This window comes from Oreochromis niloticus, linkage group LG7, assembly GCF_001858045.2.
Source record: "Oreochromis niloticus isolate F11D_XX linkage group LG7, O_niloticus_UMD_NMBU, whole genome shotgun sequence".
Classification (NCBI taxonomy): Eukaryota; Metazoa; Chordata; class Actinopteri; order Cichliformes; family Cichlidae; genus Oreochromis; species Oreochromis niloticus.
This window is the reverse complement of record NC_031972.2, coordinates 14640168-14667185: the sequence shown is the minus strand read 5'-3', so window position 1 is coordinate 14667185 and position 27018 is coordinate 14640168. Positions and strand designations below refer to the sequence as shown.

At 41.8% G+C, this 27018-nt stretch overlaps 1 protein-coding gene across 2 annotated transcripts in view; it reads right to left on the bottom strand.

Moving 5' to 3' along the window:
- Positions 1-27018, bottom strand: part of col5a1 (procollagen, type V, alpha 1) — a 74000-nt gene that overhangs the window by 5844 nt on the left and 41138 nt on the right. Inside the window, exons 13-64 of one of the 2 annotated variants that reach the window (XM_005454554.4) lie at positions 26006-26098; positions 25491-25547; positions 25307-25360; positions 25046-25099; positions 24830-24883; positions 24648-24701; positions 24509-24562; positions 24076-24120; positions 23275-23328; positions 22759-22803; positions 21962-22015; positions 21825-21869; positions 20849-20902; positions 19817-19861; positions 19530-19583; positions 18856-18900; positions 18696-18749; positions 16889-16996; positions 15465-15518; positions 14433-14486; positions 13596-13640; positions 13355-13408; positions 13224-13268; positions 13060-13113; positions 12907-12960; positions 12759-12812; positions 12020-12127; positions 11818-11907; positions 11251-11304; positions 10847-10954; positions 10645-10752; positions 9318-9371; positions 9132-9185; positions 8923-9030; positions 8789-8842; positions 8563-8670; positions 6797-6850; positions 6498-6605; positions 6311-6364; positions 6153-6206; positions 5999-6052; positions 5840-5893; positions 5608-5715; positions 5376-5429; positions 5246-5299; positions 4980-5087; positions 4776-4829; positions 4654-4689; positions 4504-4557; positions 4120-4387; positions 2771-2883; positions 1181-1249 (exon numbers count right to left, since the gene is read on the bottom strand). In XM_005454554.4, the coding sequence (XP_005454611.1) occupies positions 1181-1249; positions 2771-2883; positions 4120-4387; positions 4504-4557; positions 4654-4689; positions 4776-4829; positions 4980-5087; positions 5246-5299; positions 5376-5429; positions 5608-5715; positions 5840-5893; positions 5999-6052; positions 6153-6206; positions 6311-6364; positions 6498-6605; positions 6797-6850; positions 8563-8670; positions 8789-8842; positions 8923-9030; positions 9132-9185; positions 9318-9371; positions 10645-10752; positions 10847-10954; positions 11251-11304; positions 11818-11907; positions 12020-12127; positions 12759-12812; positions 12907-12960; positions 13060-13113; positions 13224-13268; positions 13355-13408; positions 13596-13640; positions 14433-14486; positions 15465-15518; positions 16889-16996; positions 18696-18749; positions 18856-18900; positions 19530-19583; positions 19817-19861; positions 20849-20902; positions 21825-21869; positions 21962-22015; positions 22759-22803; positions 23275-23328; positions 24076-24120; positions 24509-24562; positions 24648-24701; positions 24830-24883; positions 25046-25099; positions 25307-25360; positions 25491-25547; positions 26006-26098 (3579 nt within the window). Of the gene's footprint in view, positions 1-1046; positions 1116-1180; positions 1250-2770; positions 2884-4119; positions 4388-4503; positions 4558-4653; positions 4690-4775; positions 4830-4979; positions 5088-5245; positions 5300-5375; positions 5430-5607; positions 5716-5839; positions 5894-5998; positions 6053-6152; positions 6207-6310; positions 6365-6497; positions 6606-6796; positions 6851-8562; positions 8671-8788; positions 8843-8922; positions 9031-9131; positions 9186-9317; positions 9372-10644; positions 10753-10846; positions 10955-11250; positions 11305-11817; positions 11908-12019; positions 12128-12758; positions 12813-12906; positions 12961-13059; positions 13114-13223; positions 13269-13354; positions 13409-13595; positions 13641-14432; positions 14487-15464; positions 15519-16888; positions 16997-18695; positions 18750-18855; positions 18901-19529; positions 19584-19816; positions 19862-20848; positions 20903-21824; positions 21870-21961; positions 22016-22758; positions 22804-23274; positions 23329-24075; positions 24121-24508; positions 24563-24647; positions 24702-24829; positions 24884-25045; positions 25100-25306; positions 25361-25490; positions 25548-26005; positions 26099-27018 lie in introns of both variants that reach the window. The other variant, XM_019360650.2, reaches the window with a different exon arrangement.

The window sequence follows — 27018 nt, the reverse complement described above, 5'->3', positions numbered from 1 at the left end:
GCAGCCAGAGCAGCAAACTGTCTGTGTGTCTGTTCGTCTATTACCTCTTATTCTTGCACATAAGCGAAAGTCCATGCACACACACATGCATATAAAGAGCCCAGAGTGCCGACACTTTGACTTGACATAATCTCCAGCTAATAATGAGGATAATTGGTCTAATTTGATTTTTAATTATGAATATATTTAAAAAAAATTAAGACTGTTTCTCTGTAATTTATGTCTGTGAGTGTCGGCACTGTGGCTCCAACTGTGGCTGAGCAGGTCCGTGCTTTTCTCATGTACCCCACCACTCGTCATCCCCTCCCTCCCTCCCACCCTGACCCGCACAGCGTGTGGATCCAGCCTGGCATCATCATACACACATTACCTCTTTATCATCACAGTCGCAAGTCAACAGTGACTGAGTACCCAGAGGGCCCCTGGGTAGTGACTGAGTGCCTGACCCATTTGACTCAGAGGTACTCTCCAGCGTTTAAGGGAGAAACTGGGAATGTGAGTGCAAGCTGAGAGAGAATGACACTTGTGTTTCGCCATTTGTGGAGGACAGATGCCCTGCTGAGGCAAGAGCTTGTCGAGATCACAAAAAAACCAACAACAAAAGTGTAAGCGATGCATTCAGTCTGAGATGTTTTGTCCACACTAATAAATCAACTATCGGTGATGAACTAATACATATAGAGCCGTGGGATTGTCAAGGCACACAGTCACTCTTTAGAGATGCTCTCTTAATGTAGCAGAGGTATGACAGGAATTCGTACACACATTGTTTTCCTTTTTCTTTTTTTTTAGACTCAATATGTTTCTTCACCAGATTTCATTTCTTGCTTTGAATGGTCCACAAACCTCTCCTCCATTTCCGCGTAAGAGCATCCGGCTATGTCGTTGGACTGAAGGTGAGTGCAGCTCATGCTGAATCATGCAACTCAATAATGAAACAACCAGCAAGCGATACATACTTCACAGAACCAGAACCATGCAGAGCCTCAGGCACGCGGAGTCCAGACCTGAGCCAGGACTCCGGGACCGCGGGCAGCAACACTTACCAGGGAACCTCTCTTGTAGTGACTATACCATGTGCCTGGCGAGTCTTTGGGCCATTTTGCCATTTTGCTCTGTAAAATATAAGAGGCATTCAGGGAAGGGAAAGGGACTTGAGGAAGTCGGGGGTCTGGCTTACCAGTTTACCACGTTTGAATTCACTGAACCAGGAACCGGGATTCTCCTTTAGCCAGGAAGTGAGCCTAGCCTGGGGGCATGGATCGACAAAGAGGAAGAGGATGGAGGAGGAGGAAAAACAGCAGTGTTAAAAGAAAAGGAAACAAGATCTGACAGAAATCCCACATCCCCTCTCAGCTTTGTTCTCTCGCCTTCTGTTTGTCCTCTGAGGAGTCTTCCAAAAACCTGAAACAGTTTCTCAGTGAGATCAACCGACTGGACCAGGGAAGAAGACTTTTGTAAACCATTATGCTATTTTGTACTGTACACACTGGAGCTGGCGGCTAATTGCTGCTGAAAAATTCATGAGTACACAGTGATTAATTAAGAAATTATCGCAGGCAAGGAGCTCTTATAGTGGGGGCCTCCATCCCTGCTGCTCGGTGTCAGCGCCATGCAGCCATGGTGCACTAACTTTGTTACACCATTAAAAGCTGCGAACTGGCCAACGGGGGCACAGCTCTAATGGTCTCAGCCATGACAATGATGAATTTCTCTATAATTAGTGAGCAGGGTCTGATACGGGGGTGTCATCAATGGCTTAATGCGTTAATGAATGATGGGCCGGAGATCGCTTATCGCTGGGAGATGGCACACATTAGACCCACGCTGCATCCAAGGTGACCTTCACTTTTTTTCGCCACGCTGCACAGAGTGGAGGAGAAAATTCAACCTTGAAGGCAGCACGATCTCTTTGAGGATCTTACAAAGCATGTGCTCTCGTGACCACTGCGCCCATCTCAAAACACACGTGGGAATGTTTGGGGTCTGAAAGCAAAAAGACAGACAACGCGGGCTTTTCTTTCTCACAGCCCTGACACGAATGAGAACAGCCCATCACCAGCGCGCTATAAAAAGTCTGCTTCATTATTCTGAGCTTAGGCAAACTCCCGCTCCTCTGAGGCTTGGTGAGTGGGATCATTAAAATGGCTGTAGCGCGCCGCTATTACACAACCCCCGACTCGTCAAAGACAGTGTTCCCAATGTTTCACCACTCCGCTGTGCTTCACTCCTTCACGCACTCATGCATAATGAAGCAAAAATCTTCTCACCTGCCAAAGGCTTTTATGGGTGATGAAGTCCTTAATGTCATTCTATCTAAAAATGGTTCTGAAACAACAGAGTGAATGTGAGCGCTTGTCTCGCTGCAGGACTAAAAGGAGACTTTTGCACGCTAGCAAAATAACTCGGTCCCTCTCGTGGGATCTGCAGGGGGAGTCCTGGTGAATCATCTCCCACATCTTCTTAGAAGCAACACACCGGCTAATCTCGCGGAGGCTAATTATACGGGTAAATAGATTTACTGTTGTATATAGTGTTGTTTTGACATGCTGAGGTTAGTCCCAAATGTGAAGGGTAAAAAATGAAAAAAGCGTTTACTTATCGAGAGCGCTCAGCTCACATTACCCTTGCTGTCAATCTTATCACCAAACTACATGATGAAAATAGTAAAGATTTTGTTTTTTGTTGTTTTTTTAAGGCCCAGCCTTTCTGTTTACTGTGTTGTCATGTTGTGCGAGTGCATTGCTTGTATACACACAGCCAGACTTACCCCTCCAGACTTCTTATCTGGGAAGATGCAGCTCTCGCCGCCTGCTGTGAAGTTGCAGTAAACCTTGAAGGAGTCCCGAGAGCAGCCCTGGTTTGGATCAATCCAGTACTCACCTGGACAGATAAAGGAACGGAGAAGACACGCAAACACACACACACAAAAACACACCCACGCACACACACACAGATGGGAGAGGGAGAGAGAGAGAGAGCACAGAATATATCATTTGATAGCTGTATTTCACCGAGGTCAAGGTAAGGCCAGACACTGGGTGCGTCGTGCCTCTGTGTTTACATCTTCAGTTCACGTTAAACACATTCTAAACTGTGGGTGTTTTTCTTTTAAATTAGCATTGCTAATAAATGCATAACTCATTATTTAATTTCATTATTTGATCCCATTTTTTTTTAAGGTTTTGGCTTCGTTTTAACAGCTGCCAAAGCAGACAGCGATCAGGAAACTGGAGCAATTAGAGGGAATTGAACCTTGGATGTTGTGGTTATGCGGTATGCACCTTACTCATTAGCACGCCAGACATCCCAGATGGTTTATCAAACATTCATTTTTGAAAAGTAAATCCTGCTGTTTGATAATATCATCACCTAGAGATGGATGATGCACCGAGAAGTGGAAAAGTACTTTGTTTACTAATTAATTAGTAATTAACTAGCCCGTATGTGAGCAACTGCAAGTGTCACGCTCCTGTGACGGATACACTGCAGATATAATACGCCTCTGTATTACAAAACAGAATTAAACAGTGATTTATATTTGGATGTATGTTTGTGACTAACAATTATTTTCATGATGAATAAATAGTAGCGAAACACAGGAACGCGATGGCTTGTTTTGTCCAGTCAACACATTCAAATATGAATACAAAAAGGGTTTTAATCTGCAGGCAGATTAAGAAAAAATTACTTAATTTAATGCATTATTATATTATTAATTTGTTTATGTTTTTGTTTTGTTTTTAGTTGTAAGCATTTTTCTGATTTATTCATCATGACCCATTATTAAAGGCTGGGTTTAAGTTATGCTGGGCACATGACTCATGTTACAATATAAAAATACGGGGGTGACGAGTATATCCACCCCTGGAGCCCAGACGTGGATGTTGGGGTGGTGGAGGGGTTGAAAGAGCATGCAGTGAAACAGGAAATATTGAGTCAGGCTATATTATTCTTTTTTTTTGTTTCACCATTAACATTACATACCTGATTTGTGGCCAGTAACACTGACTTTTTACAAAAATTTCTAGCTAACTGTGTTTGATTTTGTTAAAGTTTAAAAGGCGTAAAGAAAGAGGATTAAACAAAGCACCAATTTGGGCTAAATGTGACACGAACCATCAGGGAAATCAGGGTGGCAGAGCTGCAGGTCCTTGCAGGTACGCGCAGGGTTGCCCTGGGTGCCCAGTGGGTGCTTCATCTGCTCGATCTCCAACTTCAGGGAGTTAAGTGAGCCAAAGATTTCCTCCATGCCATCATCATAGTCTTTATAGTTGGCATCCATAGCTGCATCATCCACCATCTGACTGGCATCGATGTTCCTACGTGATCGGCCCTTAATAGGAGCCTGGATGGGGAGTGGGTGGATGACATCACCAGGAGGTCCCTTTTATGGAGAGATGACACGAGAGGAGATAAATGTCGGTTACTGTCAACCAAAATTACAATGACTGATTTCGTCATTTTGAATTTTACTGCTCAAAAAGTAGAGCATCTACTTACAGGAGGGCCAGGAAGTCCAGGTGTACCAGTCTCTCCCTTTGGTCCAGTTTGACCCTGAGCAGGACAAAATGAAACCAGCAGTTAATCTTCGTAAATAAGTGTCATGATAAATGCTTGTGTTTTTTTTGCAGCTTTTGGTTAATCACTTACCGTTGAGCCTTTAGCTCCTTTAGGACCCGGGGGACCCTAAAAACACAGAGACAATCAAGTGATCAGTACTGGCTCAAACATTACATCATGAGTCTATAGTAAGACACACGTGCTAAGCTTACAGGTAATCCAGGGGGGCCAATGGGACCAAGTGGACCCGCAGGACCAGCAATACCCTGAAAGAAAAGAGAAATTGCAAATCCATAAATGTTGTGTGCAAAGAAAAAAAAACAAAAGTCTGTCAATAGCTAGCTAACTAATGGCACAAACTCAGCTGCTGTTCAAAAATGTAGGTCTTTAACTCCAGTGCAGTGTTGTTTACTCACATTGTCTCCTTTGGGACCAGCTGATCCGGAAGGACCAGGAAGGCCTCTGTCACCTTTCTCTCCCTGTTCACCTGGTGGTCCAATTAAACCAATAAGACCTGGATGTCCCTGAGCAAACAGAACAACACAAGCACATGTAATCAAAGCAACATTTAGTGAGACACGTTCCAATCAGAGGAGTAAGAATTTGATGGTCGGTGGAAAACAAAAAAATAAAAGGAAAAAACAACTCAGCAATCACTAAACTGGTTCCTTAAGTATCTCACCTTTTCTCCTTTGACACCAGAGTCTCCTTTCAAACCAGGTAAGCCAGGTGGGCCCTGTGAGAAAATGTAAGTCGTTCAGATCCAGTCGCACATTATATGAGGCACGGCAATACAAGTTATTTCTACTCACCATAGGTCCGGGAGGTCCATCTGGGCCTGGAGCACCAGGTAGACCTTGTTCTCCCTGCAAAAACATTTTATAGAGTTTTTTTTAACCCCACTTCACAAGAAAACCAGTTGCTTTTAATATTCTGGATTTATTTAGCAAATTAGCGAATCATATATGCTGTTTAAACAAAACCACACTACATAAAGGTATGACAGTGATGAATCGCTGCCAGGCTGAGAAGTAAGATACTTACAACAGCACCAGGGATTCCCCTGAGACCTTCGGGACCTGGCTTTCCGGGTGATCCTTGAGGACCAACGGGACCTGTTTTTCCAGGGGGACCTTCTAACCCAGGCTCTCCCTTTCACACGGGAAAATGATTCACACAAAAACATTTGATGTTAGCTCTTTTGTTGGGTTGTTTCATGTACACATAATGTGAAGAGAGAAAAAACATTTTTTTGCTTTGTTTTTGGATGAGTTACCTTGCCTCCCTTCTCTCCTTGTCTTCCCTCAGGTCCTGCAGGTCCAGGAGGCCCCTATTAAAAAAAATAATAATAATAAAGCAACTTTTTAACATTTTCACAAACCTGCCTATTCTTATTTGTAAGGATAGGAGTAAGAGAGCACAGAGCAGCACTTACTCTCTTTCCTGGTGGTCCAGCAGGACCAGATTCTCCAGTGGGTCCAGGTGAACCCTGGTTTAAAAGGAAAAGGAAATAATTCAACATTGAAATGACTATTTACATTTCTCAGTAATGACATGCCGCAGAGTGGGAAAAAAAATATAACACTCACAGGCTGACCAGCCTCTCCATCATCGCCCTTGTCACCCGGTAAACCGTCTAAGCCCTGCATTGGAATTGAAGAGGGTCTCAGTCATGATGTTTTGCAATAAAAAGTGTATAAAGACTTAAGTTTGGATGGTTTATTCACAGAACAGCTGCCATACGTACAGCTGGACCAGGCTCTCCAGGGGGGCCGGGGTCACCAGGGAAACCACTTGGACCCTGAAAATGAATAAAGTTACATTTTTTGTTTGTTATTTTTGAGACATTTACTTTTAAGTAACTATGATCGTCCTCTGTTTAATGACTTATGTTGCGAAGTGTATTTTAATAAAAAACCTGGAACAGAACTTACTGGGCTGCCTTTTGGACCATCATCTCCTGGGGGTCCCTTAGGGCCTGGAGGTCCAGCAGCACCAGCCGGACCAGCCTCTCCCTTCTCTCCTCGCTCTCCTCTTGGACCCTACAGTAGTATGCAGCATGTTACCAACGCAATTGCTTGTATAATCTAGAATTCAGAGTTGCTAGTGTATAACATAAGGAAAATGGCCTGTGGAAGATAAACACAATCTTTTTTTTCGTCATTACATTATAGATAAACTCTTTGTTGTTTTTTTTAATAGAAATGAAATGAAATAGACTGAGATAACTCACTGGTGGGCCAACTTCTCCCTGAGGGCCTGGCTCTCCCGTTTCACCGGTATCTCCCTGAAAGAGGTGGGCAACAAGGGGTATTAGTAGGTGAGACAGAGACATACATTACAAGTAAAGTGATTTGTTGATCTGTTGTGGTTCTAAAAATCCCATCATTTACTGCAGCCCCTCACTGTCCCAATGTCCTTGTCACCAAAAATGGGAATAGAAAGAGATGACACAAGAGATTTCAATCCATCAAGTGCAGGCAGACTGGGTGGCAGGAGCAAGGAAGGCGCTGACCTCACTGTTCTCCCTGGACCCTGCCCATATATCTTGTCCTCTTCCTCTTGCCTTATTGGATAGTTGCCCTGTTGACTCACCTATATGCCAGGCACTATCGTTATTCACTGCCATATGAGCCTACTGTCCTCCCTACTGGGGTCTACCACACACGTGTTTAGTGGAAAAATATTAGCCCATGTCATGTTTGGGAAACAAGGATGTCAGTTGATGGCACAGCTCTGCAGAGCCAATGACAAGCTGCACAGTGACTCGCTATGATAAGCATATCCAGATTCCCTCTAGCATGAACAATGGCTCTGTGTTGTGAACATCAACTGATACTCTAAATTAGTGTCTGGCTGTTTTCCAAAACCTGCCTCCATGCTGTCAAGAAATTCCCTCTAAGCAGCTGGTATGGCTGTTTACAAGCCTCACTGATCCGCCTGTATTAGCAGCATGCACTGCTGTTTTATGCAATGCTGCGCCTCCGAAGCCCTGCACAGGCCTTGACTCCATTCTTATGATGACCTTCACTTGTCCGCATAAGGACTGCAGAGAATAGGAAAACCAGGAAAAGGCAGCTGCTCATCACAGATACAGTGAGGGATGCGTTTACCAAAAAAAGGCCAGGACTCTGTTGCTTGGCAGCTCCCTGGGCTGGATAATAAAATGCCAGCTCAGCTGACGCCCGATTAGCCCAAAGACCGCTGTGTTTGTTTGCACAGAAGCAGGACAGGCTATCCTCGGGGAGATTAGAAAGGAGCAAGAGGTGATTCTATTGACCGAACCAGATAAAGCAAATTATACCATCACCCCGGACAGCAAGCGCTGAAAAAAAAAAACAAAAAAACTGCACAGCGCTGCATTCCAGCAGCTGCAAAAACTACCAAAGGAGGCTCGATGATGAAGCAGCGACAACAAATGAAAGCTGTAGCAGCCTTTAATAATGCATTTATCTTCTTAGAATTGCAGTAAGATCTTTTTGACAATTTATTTATAATCTCTCCACCCCAGCAGTAAGCTACTATTGGGAATGACACCCTGTCCATTCGATTTGGCGTGCATCTGTCACTCTCGAGTAGGAAAAAAAATCCCAAATGCTATCATATAAATAGGCATGTGAAATATTAATAGCTGCAAAAGCCTTTAAAGAGGTATCAGTCTTTGTATAAAACACAACCCAAACAAACTGCTTAGCACAATGAATCTGACTTTTTTAAGTTGGCTTCTCTAAGTTAAAACTGTTTCTCTATGACAGGTGAGTCTGAAAACAAACATACCCAGCACCACAAATATATCAGTAACGGAGGAAAAGTTCGATCATCAGGAGTCTAAACAGCTGATATGAATGTGTCATATCAGAATTTTTACTCATTAAATATTGATAATGTTATCAGCCTCAAAAGTCCCACTATTGATGGGACTAATCAAAATACATTATACACATGAATGGTTGATTTTCTGGCTAAAATCATTCCGTCCAATAAAAAAAAGAGTCTTACCTTTTCTCCAACAGCACCAGGGTTTCCAATACCACCGGGAGGTCCCTGAGAACCGTCGGCTCCCGGGGGTCCTGAGGGACCTCTGGGACCAGGGGGACCTGGTGGACCCTGTAGGCAACAAGCAGAGCCACCTCAGTTTAAGAAATGGAATTCATCATCATGCTCCTTGTAGTGTAAATGTGCTCAATGATAACACAGTCAGAATGCGTATAAACTAAGCTCTTACCATTTGACCAACATCTCCAGTTTCACCTTTCTCGCCAGGTGGACCAGGTAAGCCCTGAAAGGTTTACAAATTATTTAATCAGATCGTTCTAATTAAAACCATGGTTGAAGTTTGCTTAATACTCTAATTCGCACCTGCAGACCGACTGGGCCTGGAGGTCCAGGGAATCCTCTGGATCCTTCATCTCCTTTCTGGCCAAACATACCCTGCTGACCTCTGGGACCAGGCTCACCATCTGCACCCTGCACAGCAGAAGAGATAATGAGATAATGAGAGTCAGTCTGCTAACACATAGATAAGGCAACTGAATAATGTGAACACATATCTCAAAACGGACACTTACAGCGGGACCCGGTGCTCCAACAGGTCCTTGAGGGCCAGTAGGACCGGGTGGACCCTGCAGATGGGGACATGAAAATGCGTAATAAGCGTATTTCTATCACTCAGTATTTAAAATTCATGTATCAGCCTCAGACTTCTAGGAAGCAAAACAATGAATAAATAATGTGTTTTCTACAGACAAACTTACATGTTCTCCTTTGTCACCCTTACTTCCTTTCTGGCCCGGCTCTCCAATCTCTCCCTGTGAAGAAAGCATCAAAGCGTGAAACAAAAAAACAGGCAGTGGTATACACATAAAAGGGAAATAAAACTTTGACAATGAATATTCTTAACAATCCCTAATTTGCCTGAACTGTCCTTCCTTTCAAAAGACATTGTTTTGTACCTTTAGATCTGCCTATAGATATCTCAATTACATCTCTCCTTCTCTAAAAAATATAATTCACTTCTGAAGGGGGCTTATCATGATGGCTGACTCAGTGACAGAGCAAGCAGCCAAAACAGAATATATTATGACTCCCATCAGAACCTGTTTAAACCAGAATATACCAACTGAAGAACCTTGTACTTTTCCCCCCAAATGCCTGTGTGGGTGTTAAAAATAATGCTAATAACCACCAAAAACCAAAGGCATTTACTTTGTTGTTTGAATCGGAAAATTTTATTTTATTTTATTCTATTGTATATATTATTCTATTCTATTTTATTCTATTGTATATAGTATTTTATTTTATTTTATTGTATTTTATTGCATTCCAGTGTTTTCTAATTTCTGCTACATAACTTTGCACTTTTGCTGTAACAAAACAAATTTCCCACCTGTGGGACTAATAAAGGCCATCTTATCTTATCTTATCTTAAAATGCTCTTTCTGTGGTGGCTTTAGTCTCCTAAATAAAGGCCTTGGACTTTTCCGTTCCCTGTGAGCTGGGCTTATAATGAGAAAGTGTCTGAATGTATCCAAACATTATCTGGCAAGATCGTTTTTTATCTGCATGGCAAATACCCTCTGTATTCTCTTTGTCCGTTTACACCACGGGGAATGTTGTAAGGCCAGTTAAGAACTGAGGCATTCTTCAAAGGATGAGAGATTATCCTCTGAGTATTTCCGCAGCTGATCTTCCTGCAAATGTTTTAGAAGGGATGAGCGGTTGCTTGGATCTGAATACTAAAGGGTCACTTTCACCCATCCTGTCGCTGCCTCTCTCTCTGTGTCTGTTTGTAAAGACGGGTACAAAGCAGCAACAAGGCCAGTTCTCCTTTTAAGGATCTGTTAATCGATGCAAACCCTGTCAGACAAATTCCCCTCACAGCGTTTTAAGGTCACAGAGAAAGAGACAAGAGGGTCTGGCTGGGAGCCCAATTGCAAAGTTTAGTGTCTAGTTTAGGTCTGTGCGTACACAGAAAGACACAGATTGAGAAACACAACTGCTCAAAAACAAAAAAAGAAATTTACTAAATTGCATTATATTTTTCTTCGCAGAGATACAAATAAACCAAAAATACTGTCTTACTTTGTCTCCGTCCTCTCCAGGTGGGCCAGGAGGTCCTCCAGGTCCTGGCAGACCAACAGGTCCCTGAATACCATCTCTTCCAGCTGGACCTTGAGGTCCTTTCTCTCCCTAAAATAATGATTGTTGACATAGTGCAACATTGTGTTTGTCAGTCAGACAAAAATGTTAAAAAAATGCTATTCCTACAATGTGGTGTTCTTACCGGTCCACCCTTCTCTCCAGCAGGGCCTGGAGGTCCCTGGGGGCCAGAACGTCCTGGGAGACCTGTAGGACCTGCTGGCCCTGCAGGACCACGCTCACCAGGAGAACCCTACAGCAGTACCACACACTGTGTTATTAGCGAGCTGGTAGCTAGTTATCGAAATAAGACATCATTAATATCAAAGACATCTAACACAGGAAACTAAAGCATAATATCAGGCACATCAAATAGGTCAGACCTCTCTTATGTAAGTAGCAAACAGTGCATATCATTATATTATATAAGGGTCTGGAATAGCTGAGGGTAGGAACTTTACTATGAAGATATCAGAGATGCAGAGAGAGTACAGAAGGTGAGAGTGAGAGTGACAAAGTGAGGATATGGATGCGGTAAATTGTACTCACAGCAGGGCCAGGTGGGCCAGGAGGACCCTCATTCCCTTTCAGGCCATGAGCTCCCTGCAGATGAGAGTGAAATAAAGGCCTCAGAAAACAAACACATCTGTTGGGGAAGCACACATTCTGCCTTACACTGCACTCCTTATCTGCAAACAGGCTCAGCATGAGATGGAAAGCCTCCTATAGACTCCAAAGTGAAGGCTGAGAGTCGATGGGGAAAACAGTTTGCCAAAACTGCAGCAAACATCCAAAGGAGCTAGTGCATCACATAAAGTTTGAATCCTAAGGTTAACGAAAAGGCTTTGTAATAAACTGGCATGAAGAAAATAGCATAAGTTGCGTAACTACTAGGACACGACTTTGTCAAGTTAGAATTATTTGTAAAAGATAGAAAAATCAGCCAAGAGCAGGCTGTTCCTTTACTGACGAGTGGATCTGATATCATCTCCATTTCTTGAGGTTTACCGCATTCTTACAGAAATTTAATAGTCCAGAACTATTATGCAATAACCAAGCTGTGAGTGATACTGATTTTGTCACGCGGCTTTAAACAAAGCAGAAGGCAATACTAACCACAGGACCAGGCAGACCTCTCTCTCCAGGGAAACCTCTTTGCCCAGGTGGGCCATCTTTACCAGACGGGCCAGCAGGGCCAGGATCACCCTGTTAGTGAAATGGGAAACAAATATGAGCTTTGTAGTTACATACATGTATTTTAATTAGCTGACAGTGTTAAAAAAAAAAGTTTACTAATAAATAGAACTTCAAGTTTCACCTTGGCTCCTTCTTTTCCTGCAGCTCCAGGCAGACCTTGCTCACCAGGTGGTCCCGGGGGTCCAGGGTGTCCACGTTCTCCCGTTTGTCCAGTCTCACCTGTTGGTCCCTAGAATTGAAAATAAATAAATAAATATGTCCCATTCAACACTAAAGTATAAAACCAAGTTACAGAGGAAGTGTGAAAAGAGGGACAAAGCAGAAAGCAAAATCAGCAAATTAACACAAAAATGACAACAATTTTTCCATTTATTAGAAACGTGGCGAGGAAAAGCTGAACATTTGCTGTGTGGGAGGCCTACTAGTCATTAAAGCCACATACAGCTTCATTATTATGAATGTCCTCAGCTGGCATTAGCAGAACGGCTGGGAGGAAAAGTCTGTTAAACATTTCTGCATAATGGATGAAGAGCCCACTGCAAATATGAAAGAGGATAAACAACACTTAAGTCGTGGCTCTTGAGATATAGGTAAGAGGAGCTAAATCGATTTTCATTCGCCGAGCAAAATGCTAAGAAAGCATTCCTAATGACAACTTATAGGTTTCTATTGTGCTTCTGTGTGTGAAAGGTTTGCAATTCTACAAGAGCCTCATTTTTCAAAAAAACAATGCAAATGCATATTTAATTATTTTTTATAGGAAATTGATAGCTATTTGTTTGCGCACCAAGGAATACAGGGAACAAAAAGCTGTGTGTCAATGATGCAACTAAGCGAAACGCTCAGTGGCTGTCACTCACCTGAGGTCCAACCACTCCTGGAGGACCAGGAGGGCCTGTTTTGCCTTGGAATCCCTGTGTATTATAAAAAGGAAATAAAAGTCACACAGTTGCCTCAGTGGATATAGATATAAGATAAAGAGTTGAATAACCAAAGCAGTTTACTCACAGTTTCTCCTCTCTGTCCAGGATGTCCTGGCAATCCGTCTTTCCCTGCAGGTCCCTGAGAATTTCAAACAAATTAAAGAATTTATTTTAAAGGTCACACAGAATGGAAAGACAAAGGGCAAAGGTCATATTTCAGTAGAGTGTCTGGACTTACAGGGGGGCCCTTTGGTCCTGGGAAACCCGTTGGTCCCTGAGGCCCAGGCAATCCCTATAAAAATTAAAAAAGCACACAATTGAGTTAATAATCACGTGTCTGATCAAAACCTCTGCACGTCACGAGAATAAAATGACTCCTGGTGATGCTGTGAGGGTACGTACCCTCTCACCGGGAGGTCCCGGTGGGCCGTCATTCCCTGAGTTACCCTGGACACAAAAAATAAGGAATCAAATGTGAACATGTATAACGATATATTTCAGAAAGTGGCATTAAAATAAATACTAATACTCACCTTTGGACCAGCTTTTCCTGTCGGTCCTCTTGGTCCTCTCTCTCCTCGAGGCCCCTTAAGAAAGAAAAAAAAGAGCTTTTTAATAAAAAAAAGTTTGTAAAAGATGCATGTGATCTGAAAAGCTTGGTTATTGTCTCAGTGTGGATTCCCCTTCGAGCACGCTCAGGTCGAACGGCCACTTTTACTCAGGTGCCAAGTTCGCCATCTGCATGGAAGCACGAGTCTGCTGAGTAAGACTAACCGTTGGTCCTCTCTGTCCGCGTGGGCCCGGCTTTCCTGCTGTTCCCTGTGGACACGAAGAACACACACAACGATCAAAGGAATGCCACTCACATCATTAAGATCCTGCATCCTCTAGAAGAATGACTCTAATGCCAGGAGACAGAAATGTTTGCAAGCACAATTGAGCCACTTAGGAGCTCAGAAATAGTCTTTTTATAATAAAATAGGATTTACTGTAAAAAAAAAAAAGACCATTAACATTTATCATCACTTACATGTGAAGTCATTGCCACCTTGGAAAATGATACTTTAATAATCAATTATGCATGATATAGCAATTTTGCAGCAGTGTTACAATGACACTGGCTACATACAAATTTAATGAGGAAAACAATTAAATCTTTTATGTAGCTTTTTAAGTTTCAAACAAGTGTTGTGAAACTATCTTAATAGCTCTATTATCCCTTTCTGTCTCGGAGCTGGGTCTCATAAACTTTACAAATGTTTTGTGAAGATGAAAAAGCTTTATGCGCCTTGCTCCACTCGTGTTGACAAACCATTACTCTTGCAGGCGAGCTAATGACCCATCCCTTCGACAAAAGAAAATGAAGCATTGCTCAAGAGCCACAAAGTGATAAACAAAGCTTTTGGGATATCCAAATGAATTGTGCAAGTGGTAATGAAAAGCAATCGCGATGGTGAGCAATTGTGTCTCTGTCGCTTTGTGTTAGAGCCGTGCAACTTCCACTAGGTTGATAAATCCGGAGCTGGGACGGGAGCCTGTCTCTGGCGGTACGCCTGTATCCAACCCTTGAAGGAATGAGAAGAATATCAAGAAGTCTATCTACATACATACCCGAGTTCCTTTCTCTCCATTGGCACCAGGGAAACCTTGGAAACCCTGAGATCCCTGTGTGTGAGCAAGAGAGTAATTAATCATTTGAGAAGCAAACACAGTCATTATATTCCTTGTTTATACCCCTAGCTTAATACATTTAACAGAAGACTGCATGCACACAAGTAACAGCATTCCTTTATTGCTATTGTATCAGCAACTGAAGGCTGACACCAAATAGCATATTCAAATCCCCAGCTCTTTGATCAGGAAGCTTCAAGCATGTCCGCTTGTCAGACTGCAGCTTTGCCTCAGAGAGGCTAAACGATGAGCCATCAAAAAGTTCAGCAAAAGCAGCCTGCACATGCACGTGTGTGTATTTTTTATTTTCCCCGTTCTCTTTCAAATACACACAGAAACACACATTTTGGTCAGGTTAACTGTGTCTCTATGAGTTCTAACATTAGCTTAAATGAAATTGTCAAGTAAGTTTAATAACAAGCAATGTTGGCCAAAGCAAGGAAATAAGACACAATTTAAATTATTACACTGAATTAAAAGAAAGATAAAGTCAAATTAAAGCACAATTAAAAAAATGACAATTTAAAACTGTTAAAAAAAAAAGAAAGGCAATTATTTGAGAATAAATTGGGATTATTAACACCGTACACTAAACAACTTGGGCGTAATTAGACATAACCTGAAAAGGCTTATAAGTGGAGGTATATTTTCAGTCACGAAAATACTATTGGAGAGCTAGATGATCAGCAATTAAAACACCCTAACAGGCTCTGCAAATATGGAACTTAATAAAATACTAAAAAGCAGCGGTTGACTGACCCTAACAAGTGTCATGCAAGTTCATGTGTCCATGAACACAGAAAGCTCTGACAGATAACACAGAGCTAGCCCAAGGACTTGTGGTGAAATACTGTTCATCTAGCGGCATCATTGGTTTCATTGGTGCCTCGCCCAGATTACTGTAACCGAGCACGGATATGGTAAAATCAGTAAATTAATAACAATGCTCTTTAGCAGTATGAATGCAATTACCTTTGGTCCTTGTCTTCCTGGGTATCCTGGCAATCCAGGAACTCCAAGTTTACCCTGTAAAAGAGAAAGATTAGTAAGTATACTGTTATATACGGTCCTGACAGGAAGTTATAACAGTTTAGCAAAAAGTATCTGCAAAAATTCCTTTACTATTTCTACAAAAAAAAGACAAGGTTGAGCTCCATGAAATGATTCACCAAATTAAGAGACGTAATATAGTTCAAGCTCTATGTAAAAATGTAAAAACTGAACATTTAATGCAGCATTTACTTAATCCACTGATCTTCTCCTGCCTCAAACCAAACTCCTTATTAGAGCCGTACCAAATTTTTTCTCTTAAACCGTGACACCTGATAACCGGTGATAACCTCTTCTCATATTAAAAAGACAAGATGTTTCAGACTTTGAGAGAAACGTCTGCTTTTGGCATCTGCTTAATGCATGGCGATGATGGGATTATTTCGAATAAAATGATGTAAAAAAATGTAAATAAACTATTTTAATTAAGCATTCTCCAGCCAACAGGGGATTTAAATTGGGATCAAATTAAAACTTTTAATTACAATGTCTAATAAGATTCTGTTGATTTATAATTTAATATTAAAACTGTCTTTGCTATAGTACCTATAATCCACACATACATTATACTGTATATGAACCTTCTTCTGTACCCAGCTGAACTGCTACAGCCATCTGAAGGGCAGCAGGACACTACAGCCATTACACAGAGGCTGCCCACTGTGTTTAGTGTGATTAGCCAGGTTGCTACAGAGTAGCTGCAAACAGCTCTACACACATGAAGCACTCTGCTTATAACTCTCATCAATCTCGTATCCCACAGCCTCTATTTCAGCTATCTCTGTAGCAAAAGCAGTGTCTTAATTTTTTTGATTCTTGCAATGCAAGAAGCATTTATAATGTTGAACACAAGATATTTTCATTAACTACATAAACCAAAATAGCAGCATACATGTGAAGATGCCCACACAGTCTAAATAGGGTTTAAGAGTTACAGACTTTCTTTACCTCGCTGATCTCCTAATTCCATGTACATTCCTAACCTAATGCAAGGAAAGAAGGCTGGCTCTCTCCCACAGTATGCTGGAAGATTTTTGTGTCTGTGAGTTTAAGTAATAAAAACTGTTATTCTAGCGAGTAACATCTCCAATAAAACGTGCAGAAACACTACAGCAGTATTTTTAGAACCGGATCTGTGTGTGTGGAAAAGCTGGTGTGAAGGCTATAATTAGGCATGAAAAAGACTGTTGTTAGCTAATGTGCGATCAAGATTCGGATGGATATCTGCTTTTTAAGTTACACTGTGAATAACAAACACAAGTTTCGCCTCTCCTCACTGGATAAGGATTGGACCAGTCAAGCAATTACTCTGCCTCTGTTTAAGCCAGTTTTTTTAAGAAGCTCACCTTCTCACCACTTGGACCAAGAGGACCAGCATCTCCTGGAAGCCCTGAACGACCCTTTGGCCCCTCAGGGCCATCTTCACCTCTGGGTCCTGCTGGTCCAAGTTCTCCCTGGAAAGCACAAGATGTAAAAAATACAAATGCCATTAGCCTGTATAGTAAAAAAACAAACAAACAAACGAACAAAAACAAGGTACTTGAGCTCATCTTTCCCCTCAGGTTCTGCAAAGATTATTCTATTGACTGTGTATTCACAAATTAGTAGCATCAGTGGGAATATTTTTCCACTCATATAGCTTTCTAACATGATTACAATGAATCTGGGTACTATAAGAGAGATCTGAAACAAGTATTTTGTTATGACTGGTATAAAAAAACAGTTTTGCTCTCTATAGTCTATAGTTTGTTACCTTAATAAGCAAGATGCTTGCCTTTAAAGTGTTTTACTTCCTCTGAGGGAGTATATCAACTTGTATGTTTACTCATAGTTTATCTCATTTACATAATATTTAGTAGGCTATTCAATCACTTGAGCGAAATGGCCTACAAGTTTGTGGTAAGCGGTCACGTGCCTGCAAAACATCTGTTAGCACTAATTAGCTGGTTGCTAACCAAGCTAGCTTGCACTTTTGACAACTTAGACCTCCACCCTCTTGCACAAATATGGTCATTTTTTGCTCTAAAACGTAAGAATGCTTTGCTTTTATTATTCATCGAATAAATCAATCAATTCTTTGTTTTTATTTCAAAACTGTTGTGAGTAAAAAGGTGCTTAAGGATGCTAATTTCTGTTGCTTCATCATTAAAGAAATTTGCTATTTTAATATTGCTTCTCTTTGTAAGTGTGCTTCCCTTCTAGCGGGACAGATATTAAGTGACAGACTACAAACTCACTCTGACAGCCGTTGCAGGAGACCTGGTGGTGTGTAAAAAGGTATCTAGCTAAAGGATTGCGCAGAGTTGAAGGCAAAGCCAGTGTGCTCACACACCAGCACTCAACTGCACATAAAACGGCATCAGACAAACTGTACTTGACTCACACTTGCAAGCTCATCAAACAGAACACTTTAAATTGAGCACACTCACACACTTTTCATAGGCACGCTTAAAAATGAGTCATTTAGATTCCGGTCTATGTGCGTCTCCAGAGCAGAGGGCCTCCTCAAATCTTTGCTTTCATCTGGATCTGCTGCATCTCCAGAGGAAAATAAGCCGGAGCCCCATGTCTCTCTCCCGGGTTTAAAGGGGTTTAAAGTGCCATTGATTTCTCCTTCCTTTCTATGCTCAGCTAGAGACAGCCTGGTCAGGGATTGGAGGGTTGATGTTTGAAGTATTGGCTTGTGTAAGTTATGTTTCTTACTGTAGAAAGCATTTTTTTCTTAAGACTTGACAGTGTAAATCCCTGAAGCACTTTGGAGAAAGAGGCTGTAGCCGGGAAAACCTGTCAAAGTCGCGCTTTTCTCCTAAAGTTGTCGAGGTTAGGACTGACTGGAAAGAGGCAAAGAGGATGGAAAAGAAATTGGAAACTGCTCACGTTAAAACACACGCACGCACACAAACCGCTTGTCAACTGGAACAACACCTTGTGTTTGCTCATTAGCCGCAATTCCGCGGTAGTCACAGAGGCTTAGGCAATGAAAGGGGATAAAGTGACAGGAGAGGTTGCTCCTTTCACTTACTGTGGATAAAGGTCACCCTCACCCCCCAATAAAACAAAGCTAGTTCTGAGTGCAGCACTTAAGAGCTGTTTCATTAATGTGATCATTTGAGTGATTCATCCAGCAGTCAAGTTTAAACAAACAAGCCTTACCCTGTCGCCTTTGATACCCATATCTCCCTTGAAGCCGGGGAAGCCGTCTTCTCCCTAGCACAAGGATAAAGAAAACGATGTTGAAACCATTTGATTGGTATGCATGCAGAGATGATCAAATAAGTCCACGCGACTTTCTTAGACGTTTGAATTCTGTTACCTTTTCACCCTTGTGTCCTTTAAGGCCACGCACACCGTCAGCTCCCTGTGATGCAAGAACAGGCAGAAATTACAAACCAGTGGGGAGAATAAAGGACGGCTACACTTTTTTAAAACTTAGAGGTAAATTGTGCAAAAGAGGACACTCTTTAGGATGGATTCATTTTCAGTGTTTTGGTGTATAAATTAGCATAGAAAGTTCTTTCCTTCTTGACCAATCTTTTCATCTTCCCTGAGAGCAGACTTCAGCCATGTAACAGGGGGACTATTAGCTACGAGTCGAGCCACTTGTGTGATCCCCCTAGCTCAGTAGCAGCTTTAATGATTGGATCAGTCACACTTTCTTCCCAAGAATTATTTGATGGGAATTCTTTTGTCTCGGTTTCATCAGATACTAATGGCACAAAGGAAGGAGAGGGCTGTGCACCTTGAACTGTTATCAGCCCCTTTGCCATGTCAGTCTTTCTGACAAACACAGATACAAGCCTATACAAAACATTTTTAAGGGGATTTTTATTTATTTTTTTGCAAAATCACACTAGTCTGGTTGGCCGAACACCAAAAAAAACAAAACAACAACACTCAGATGAGATATTGGGGAACTATTAGCCCATTAAATGCAAAGTACAAAAAAATACATAAAATTAATTTCTTAGTGGTTGATAATCAACTCACCTTCACGCCTCGAGGCCCAGGATAACCAATAGGTCCTTGAGGGCCAGGAGGGCCCTAGAGAGACAAATATTTAATAAGAGTTTGCAGCATGTAGTTTTTAACAATCCAAGCATGCACACACACACACACACATTTTGCTAATCTTATCTTCGTGAATGCAAACACATTTTATGCAAATGTTTCTGAACAAGGACAACAGGAGGGGAAACGAAAAAGCGAGAAAAGCGTAAATAAAGAAAGGAAGAAATGAAAGCTAACTCATGGGAAGCAAAGGTAATAAAACTCACCATGTGGCCTTTCTCTCCAGAAGGCCCCTCTTTTCCAGGGTGACCCTGTGAATTATTAAGAGCAATATTATGGCATTTCATTTGAGGATAATTACCACCATAAATACCACAAGGCCCCTTAAACAGAGAAATTAGGTTATTAAAATTGTTGGGAGGACGTATCAAAGTGGAAAACTGCAAAAAAAAAGAGCCTTTGCAGTATAATTGCATTTGAGATTTGTATTAAAGAGGCCCTACTAGCTATCACTGAGCTCGAAAAGCACAGACTGTCATTTTCTGGATTTTGCACAAGCAATATAGCAAACGGCATCGTGCATGTATGACACAAAACGCCACCTCATCAAAAAACGCGCACATCCACACACATGCGTGGATGCTCATCTGAAAGGGCTAAGAGGAAATTGATTGCATTCTCATTAACAAAAGGAGCTGTACAAACCCTCTGATGGGCTATTAGTGATATGAGGATGGAGAGAGAAACAGATACAAGAGAAGAGAAAACTAAGGGGCAGAAAGGGAGCACTGAGGTTGGGAATATTGTGCTTGCTTTATATGCAACAAAACAGATTTAACAGGAACAGCCCGGCTGTGTAACTCAGGGAGAACCACCCTCAAAAGAAATTATTAAAAGGCTGAGAGATATTGTGTGTCGTGGGGCTCTAATTTATCTCCTTTTTTCTGTTTTGCTTTTTTTAAAACATCTTTTTCTTGCCCTGTAGTTATTCAAATCTTGGCCCCATCTGTCTTAGGTGCCACCTGGTACCTTCCAAGAAACATCTGCCATTATAGCAGGTGTACTGTCTGTGCAGGGGTGGCAGAGGGACTGTTTGCCTATATAAAGCGCGCCTCAGTGTGCGTGTGTTGTTTGTCTGTTGTGATGTGTTTTATCCTGTGAAGCAAAAGGCTTTAGAAAATAAAATTAGACATATGGCTTTAAAAATGTGAGTTCTCGCAGCTATGCTACCTATAAAAAACTCTTTATAAACAGACAGAGGGGAGGAAAAAGAGGACATACGTGGCCTAAAAACTCACCGGTGGGCCATCAGCTCCTGGCATTCCTGGCAAGCCTGGCTTTCCGGTCGGGCCCTGGGTAGATGGTAGAAGGTCAGAGTAAACATGACAAGATAACAAGAGAACACGGAGCCATCGAAGGATATAGATGCCTATCGGTATAACAATGTGAGGTTTAGCTGATATAACACTGACTATTGTTACATAATCCATTTAAATGCTGGCGAGACATATCCCAGAAACCCACACATGACACCAGAACTCCAAAATCCTGTAGGTGTCATCCTTTGGTGATGATGAGTGTGCGTAAAATTTCATTTATTGTCATTATAACTCATTTTAACCTCAGTGGCCAAAAGACAAACAGTAGGCTTCTTAGACAAGCAAAGGTAACTGATACATAAAATTAATCATGATGATAATAGGATGTAGATTTCTTTTCTCTTTGTTATGCTCATTAGCTCTAGTCCCAAAAATTATGTACATGTTGTTTGGGGGTGGCAAAGTCTTGCATATGTATTGAATGTGTTGTATTAAATTCGAGCTCTTAAGACAAAGATCTACAATTTAAGTCTACTGTTTCGCTTTATTACACTTAGCAAATGTCATGATGGCTTTAATGTCTTTTAAAATCAGGGCACACGCGGTACCTACATTACCAAATCCCAAATGCTCAATAATAAAGTGAGTGTGCTCCATATAAGTTAGCCAATGTAATTTAGCTGAAATGAAATTAAAATGTATCAGGATTCAGATCTGTCTGTACCGTCTACAAGGCAACATTTAGTCCTGCATTGGGGATGGGGAGGCATTTGCATAACTGTGTGATAAGCATTCGGAACTGAATAAGATAGCAACTTGGCTTTCCGCTCATGAAAATGAATGCAACCAGCTATTTTATACATTCTGATTCTTTTTGTTTTTAAAGCATCTTAGATTTTTTTTTTAGTGGAGTTGCAGGATTTTAGATACACTCAAGAGTCATGTGGTATGTTACCTTCTCTCCTGGAGGTCCAATGGCTCCTTGAGGCCCTGGAAGTCCCTGTGGGGAGGATACAAAAATGCTCAGCAAGCTTTCATTTCACACTTCTGAGAAAGAAAGATCTAAATTCACACTACATGTTCATCACTCACCTGGGCTCCTGGGTTGCCTTGCTGTCCGGGAGGTCCTGGCTCTCCTTGAGGTCCCTGAAAAAGAAAAATTGTTTTAGAAATCTCCCCATGTAGAAAAGACTGAATAATTTATTGATTTCCAACCAGGCTGTGTGAATGTGAAACTGATTTGGTGACCAGGATTGTCCAGCAAAGGGGAAAATTTCCTTTGAACAAATATAAATGAGAAGCAGTAGCACACTGCTGCATGATTACCTTATAACAACACAATAAGCCACAACTTTTGGACTGATGGAGTAGTATCTTTCCATGGCTCGAGGTAAGAGACACACACACACGTACACAGTGCACATTACTGCAACTACTTTCCTAATGAAAGAAACTGCTGAGGCACAAACACAACAACACCTTTCCCAATGAGATAACTGGCAATCAATTATATTTCCTCAGGCCAAGAGTCGGGGAACGCTCCTGGTCTTTCATCTCTACCTCGTTGGATCGTTCCCAACAGAACAAAGGAGCTGCTTCAGTTAGGCACTCTCTCATTACAGCCAGGCGCTGCCTGAAATTGAGCTGGAATGGTACAAGCGGCCGAGGTGGACTGCTCAAATAGACCTAAACACAGGCAGCCTATTCTTCATTATGTCTTAATGTCTGATTGAACTGGTGTGTGTGCTTGTGTGTGTTTGCCCATGAGGGCATATCATGGGCTTTTTGAGGGTGAAATTAAGCAAACGTTGATTGAAATTGAAATTGTGCGCGTTGGTTTATCTTAGAGTTTGCATATAGGCAATTTATTTCATTCCAACTTCACTTACTATGTTTCCCTTGGGTCCAGGGTGGCCATCCATTCCAGTAACGCCCTACAGCAGGTGACAAAAGAAGAACATTAAGAACAAAAAAAGAAAAGAGAAAGGCAGCAAATCTGTAAAAGACTAAAATGGACAGAATCGACTGTGTGAATGAATTTTAAAGTGTGATGTATTTGAATCGCTAACTCCTACAGAGAGATACCAGTTTCAAAAATGTGCAGTGTCCACGTTAAATTAAATCCGCTGGAACAAATTAGATTGAAGCCTCGCTGCACTGTCGACATCTATCAGAGAAGCTGAAGTTAAACTCAATAACATATGCTACTCTTTTGTATATTGTGTCTGAGAGATATTGAGTTCTGTATTTCCCCGTGGTTGCTGTTTGCCCTTCCCTTTTCTCTCGTCGCTTATGAGCTGCTAAAAAATTGATTCCGCTCTCTAAACTGTAAATCTATTGCTGGATATGAAAAGTTGAGAAGTTGAAGGAGAGGTGAGAGGGGTGGGTGGGGGGTGGGCACTCACAGGTGGTCCAGGAGGTCCCTGAGGTCCTTTTGGTCCCAGCAAACCCCGAGGCCCCTGTGGTAAAAATGAAGGGAAATGAGATTGAGAGTGATATCACACCTGTGAAAAAGGACTGATGCATTATTAAACACGTTCAGCTAAATCAAGTTTCAAAATTATACTGCTGGAAATAACCTCACTTTCCAAATGTCCTTGAGGATTTTCTACAGAGTGAGATGTGAGGGAAAGCTGAAGCCCGCTCTCCGTTTTTTCTTTCTCTCTCTCTCTTTTTTTTCTACTACTCTTGCATTTCCCTCAGCCATACCCATCAAACAATGCTCTGATTTTTTTTTCTGTGCGCCATGCCTTACAGCTACAGTTACCCAAGTAGATGGATTGTCCTGGCTGTGTAAATTCAAACCAATGTAGCGCACCCTGGTGGATAAAAAAGATCATAACATGCAATGTCAAGGGCTTTCTGATGGTTTCTCCTTTTCCTGTCTTTTCCACCCTCCGCAGGGAGTATCCTGCATGGGTGAGGCGGGGTGTGGGAGGCTATTAAAAGAAGCTTGATGTGTTCTGCTTGCTTTTCTCACCACCAGAGATTCACCTACACAGATGAGGCCTGATCAACATTCACTTTGCACCACAATAGCACTAAAAAAAATAAAAAATTCCAACTATATGACTATGAACATGTGATATATGAAACCAGCCGACAGTATGATTGTTCAGTAACACAATAACATGATGACAGCAGGCCTGCAGCTCTTATACATTCCCTGAGTGTAAGACTGAATGGTAATATATGTGATCACTCACTGGTTCACCAGGAAGTCCCCTGGGTCCGATCTCTCCATCATCTCCCTGGGAAAGAGACAGAGCAGGTCAGACTGTGGAACAGACAGTGAATTATAATGGAGGAGAAAGTGAGGATGTGCAAGTGTGTGTGTGTGTAATGTGAAAACACAATGAAAAAGCAGAGGAAGTGGGGGATCAAGTTGCATCAGTTGTTCTTAATGGAGAAGGAGATTGAAATTGGGAAAAGGTATTTTGGCAAAAAGAAAAAACTGAAAGTATTATAAGGAGGGAAATCGATGAGAAGGAGAAAGTAGGAAGAGGAATTGGAAGTGCAATTCAAATGATGACAAAACGGCGCGTTTGGGAAGAGTCCTGCAAAGAAGTCATTTGTGCAAGAGCAGAACAAATTCAGATAGAGCGACTTTGTGTGTACAGCATTTGAGGTTGATTTTACCCTCTCTCCATCCTCTCCGGGACCACCGGGAGGTCCGTGGGGGCCGGGTTCACCCTGTGAAAACAAATATGAACATGTTTAACTGTTGTCCAAATTCCAACAGACACACACCTCTCAGGTTAAAGATTAAAATGCTTACTCTGTGTCCTTTTTCACCAGGAAGTCCAGCCAGACCATCAAATCCTCTGTCTCCCTTAAAAGCAAAAATAAAGAACATTTAATGATATAGATCACCGCCTCAGCTTAAAAATTAACTTCAAAAAATCTTTTTTATCAAAAGTGGCACATTTAAGTGCATCGTGAATGGAAAAGACGACATACCTTTGGTCCAGTCTGTCCTGGCATGCCCCTGGCACCATCAGCTCCAGAGCGACCCTGTAAAAGCAACAGCAGATGGTCTACATCCAGATCAAGACAATCACAGAGCATTTACTATTTGCAATCACAAACAAACACTGTGAAGTGCATAAAAACTATCATGCTTAGTGTTAATATTGCTTCTTTCTCTGCTGCTGAATAGCTTGGTTGACAACTTACTCTTCTACCAGGCTTTCCAGGAGGTCCAGGGGTTCCCAAAGGTCCACGTGGTCCCTGAAACAAAGGCGCTGTAAGTCACTGAGCCATCTTTTTCATTTCCAATCTATCCACCTAAATTAGGCTTTTCAGCTGATTTGCTAGTAATGGAATATTACAAAGGCTCAGCATTAGTGAACACATTTACAGAACTGGCCTGCTTAGACTGATGTGATCAGAAATAGATCCTGAAAACAGAATGTAGCACATGCTGATTTCTAGTACCTGAGGTCCTGCCTCTCCAGACTCCCCCTTCAGTCCTGGTACACCAGGAGGACCCTTAAAAAGAAAAATACTGACTAAAAATTCATATAACAATTGAGCAAGACCATCCTGTGTGCTACAGAATCTGCAGATCAGAGTATTTGTGCCTCTGTGTTTTTGCTGGGAGGTGATTTCCCATACATACCAGTGGTCCAGGTCTGCCAGTCAAACCCATTGGCCCTGTAGGACCGCGCATAGCCAGCTGCCCAAAGGGAGGAGAAATAACATAAAAATGAAATCAAATGAAACATATGAAAAAGAAGGAAAGAGGACAATTTAGCTGATGTGTGAATAAAACTGCAGCAGATTTAGCTATTTATATTTGTCTCTGCTGTATACTGTGTCTGTACTTGTGCTCTGCATGTTAATGTTAAACTTAATGCACAAAGTGCAGCATCTATTAATAATAAATGAGCAAGAACATTGTAGGAAATGTGCCGCAAATACAGCAAAAGTCACGTGATAAGCAGTAACAAAAGGTTAAAAATGAAACAAAAATATAAAAAATATTACATTTTAGGAGAAGTGAGGGAAAAAGTTAAAAGTATGGAATGAAATCATCTGAAATAAGATATTTTCCACATGAGAAGTTTGTAGTTTGCAGAGTTTAGTAACAAAGAGCAGTAAAAATAGCATAAATGTGAAGGCGTAAACTGTTACCCTAGCCTGCTGCATGATGGCTTGCATCTGGGCCTCCTGTGCTGATACAGCAGGTCCCTTCTGCCCAGAGTCACCTCCAGCGCTGAGTCTGAACTATGGAAGGAATGATAGCTTGGTGAGACTTCAGTCCCATAAAAAGAAATACACAAGAAACAAAAAAAATGAGAGCCAAGAGAAGCATGTGGAAGGACTAAAGTGCTGGCCTGTGGCAAAATGAATCTTTTAAGTTTATACAGCCACACACTGTTACCAACAATAGCTCTAATATTTCTTTAATACAATCTGGCCATTTAAGAAAAACAACAACAAAAACAACAACAACTATGCTACAGCCTCCAGCTGTCAAATCAGCTCCATCCATGGCTGCTTGCAGGCCATAATGTTCACATTCGACTGCCATCTGGTGGTGATAAGCCAGCATTACACCCTAACATGAATATTCATGCCTATGGTGCAACTCTTGACTTTGTTTGGGCCAGACATCTTGGTTTGGATTACACAGCACAGTTCTCAGAAGACTGACTGTCAGTTGAGCTGCAGATGCAGAGGCAACACAGCAGTGAAATGCGGTGCAGGATTTCAAAGTCACAGAGAGGGTTGTTGGCACGAAGCAAAATACAAACCGTTGATCTAGAACATCAGGGATGAGTCAGATGTACTGCAGCTAAATAAAAACAATATTTTTTCCTCCACTTGATTCTATCTCTGCCATGCAAACGAAATGTTCTGATGTATCAACAAATGGCCAAAACAAAAAGCCAGACGTCCACAGACGACAAAGAGAAGCTGCATCACCAGGGTCTAGATTTGCCCACCTAACCCTGCCATGCTGCATGTTGACTCCATCATTTCAAGACAGAACGTCTTCTGGTGAAACAAGAAGGCGTGTTTCTCATTAGACTTGGAGCTGAAGGATCGCCGGCTTTCTGCCAGCGGATACACCAGAACACCTTGTCCAGACAGAGCTTGCCACATGGCTCCGCCAGACAGTTTTTGAGGAATCCTGAAACCAC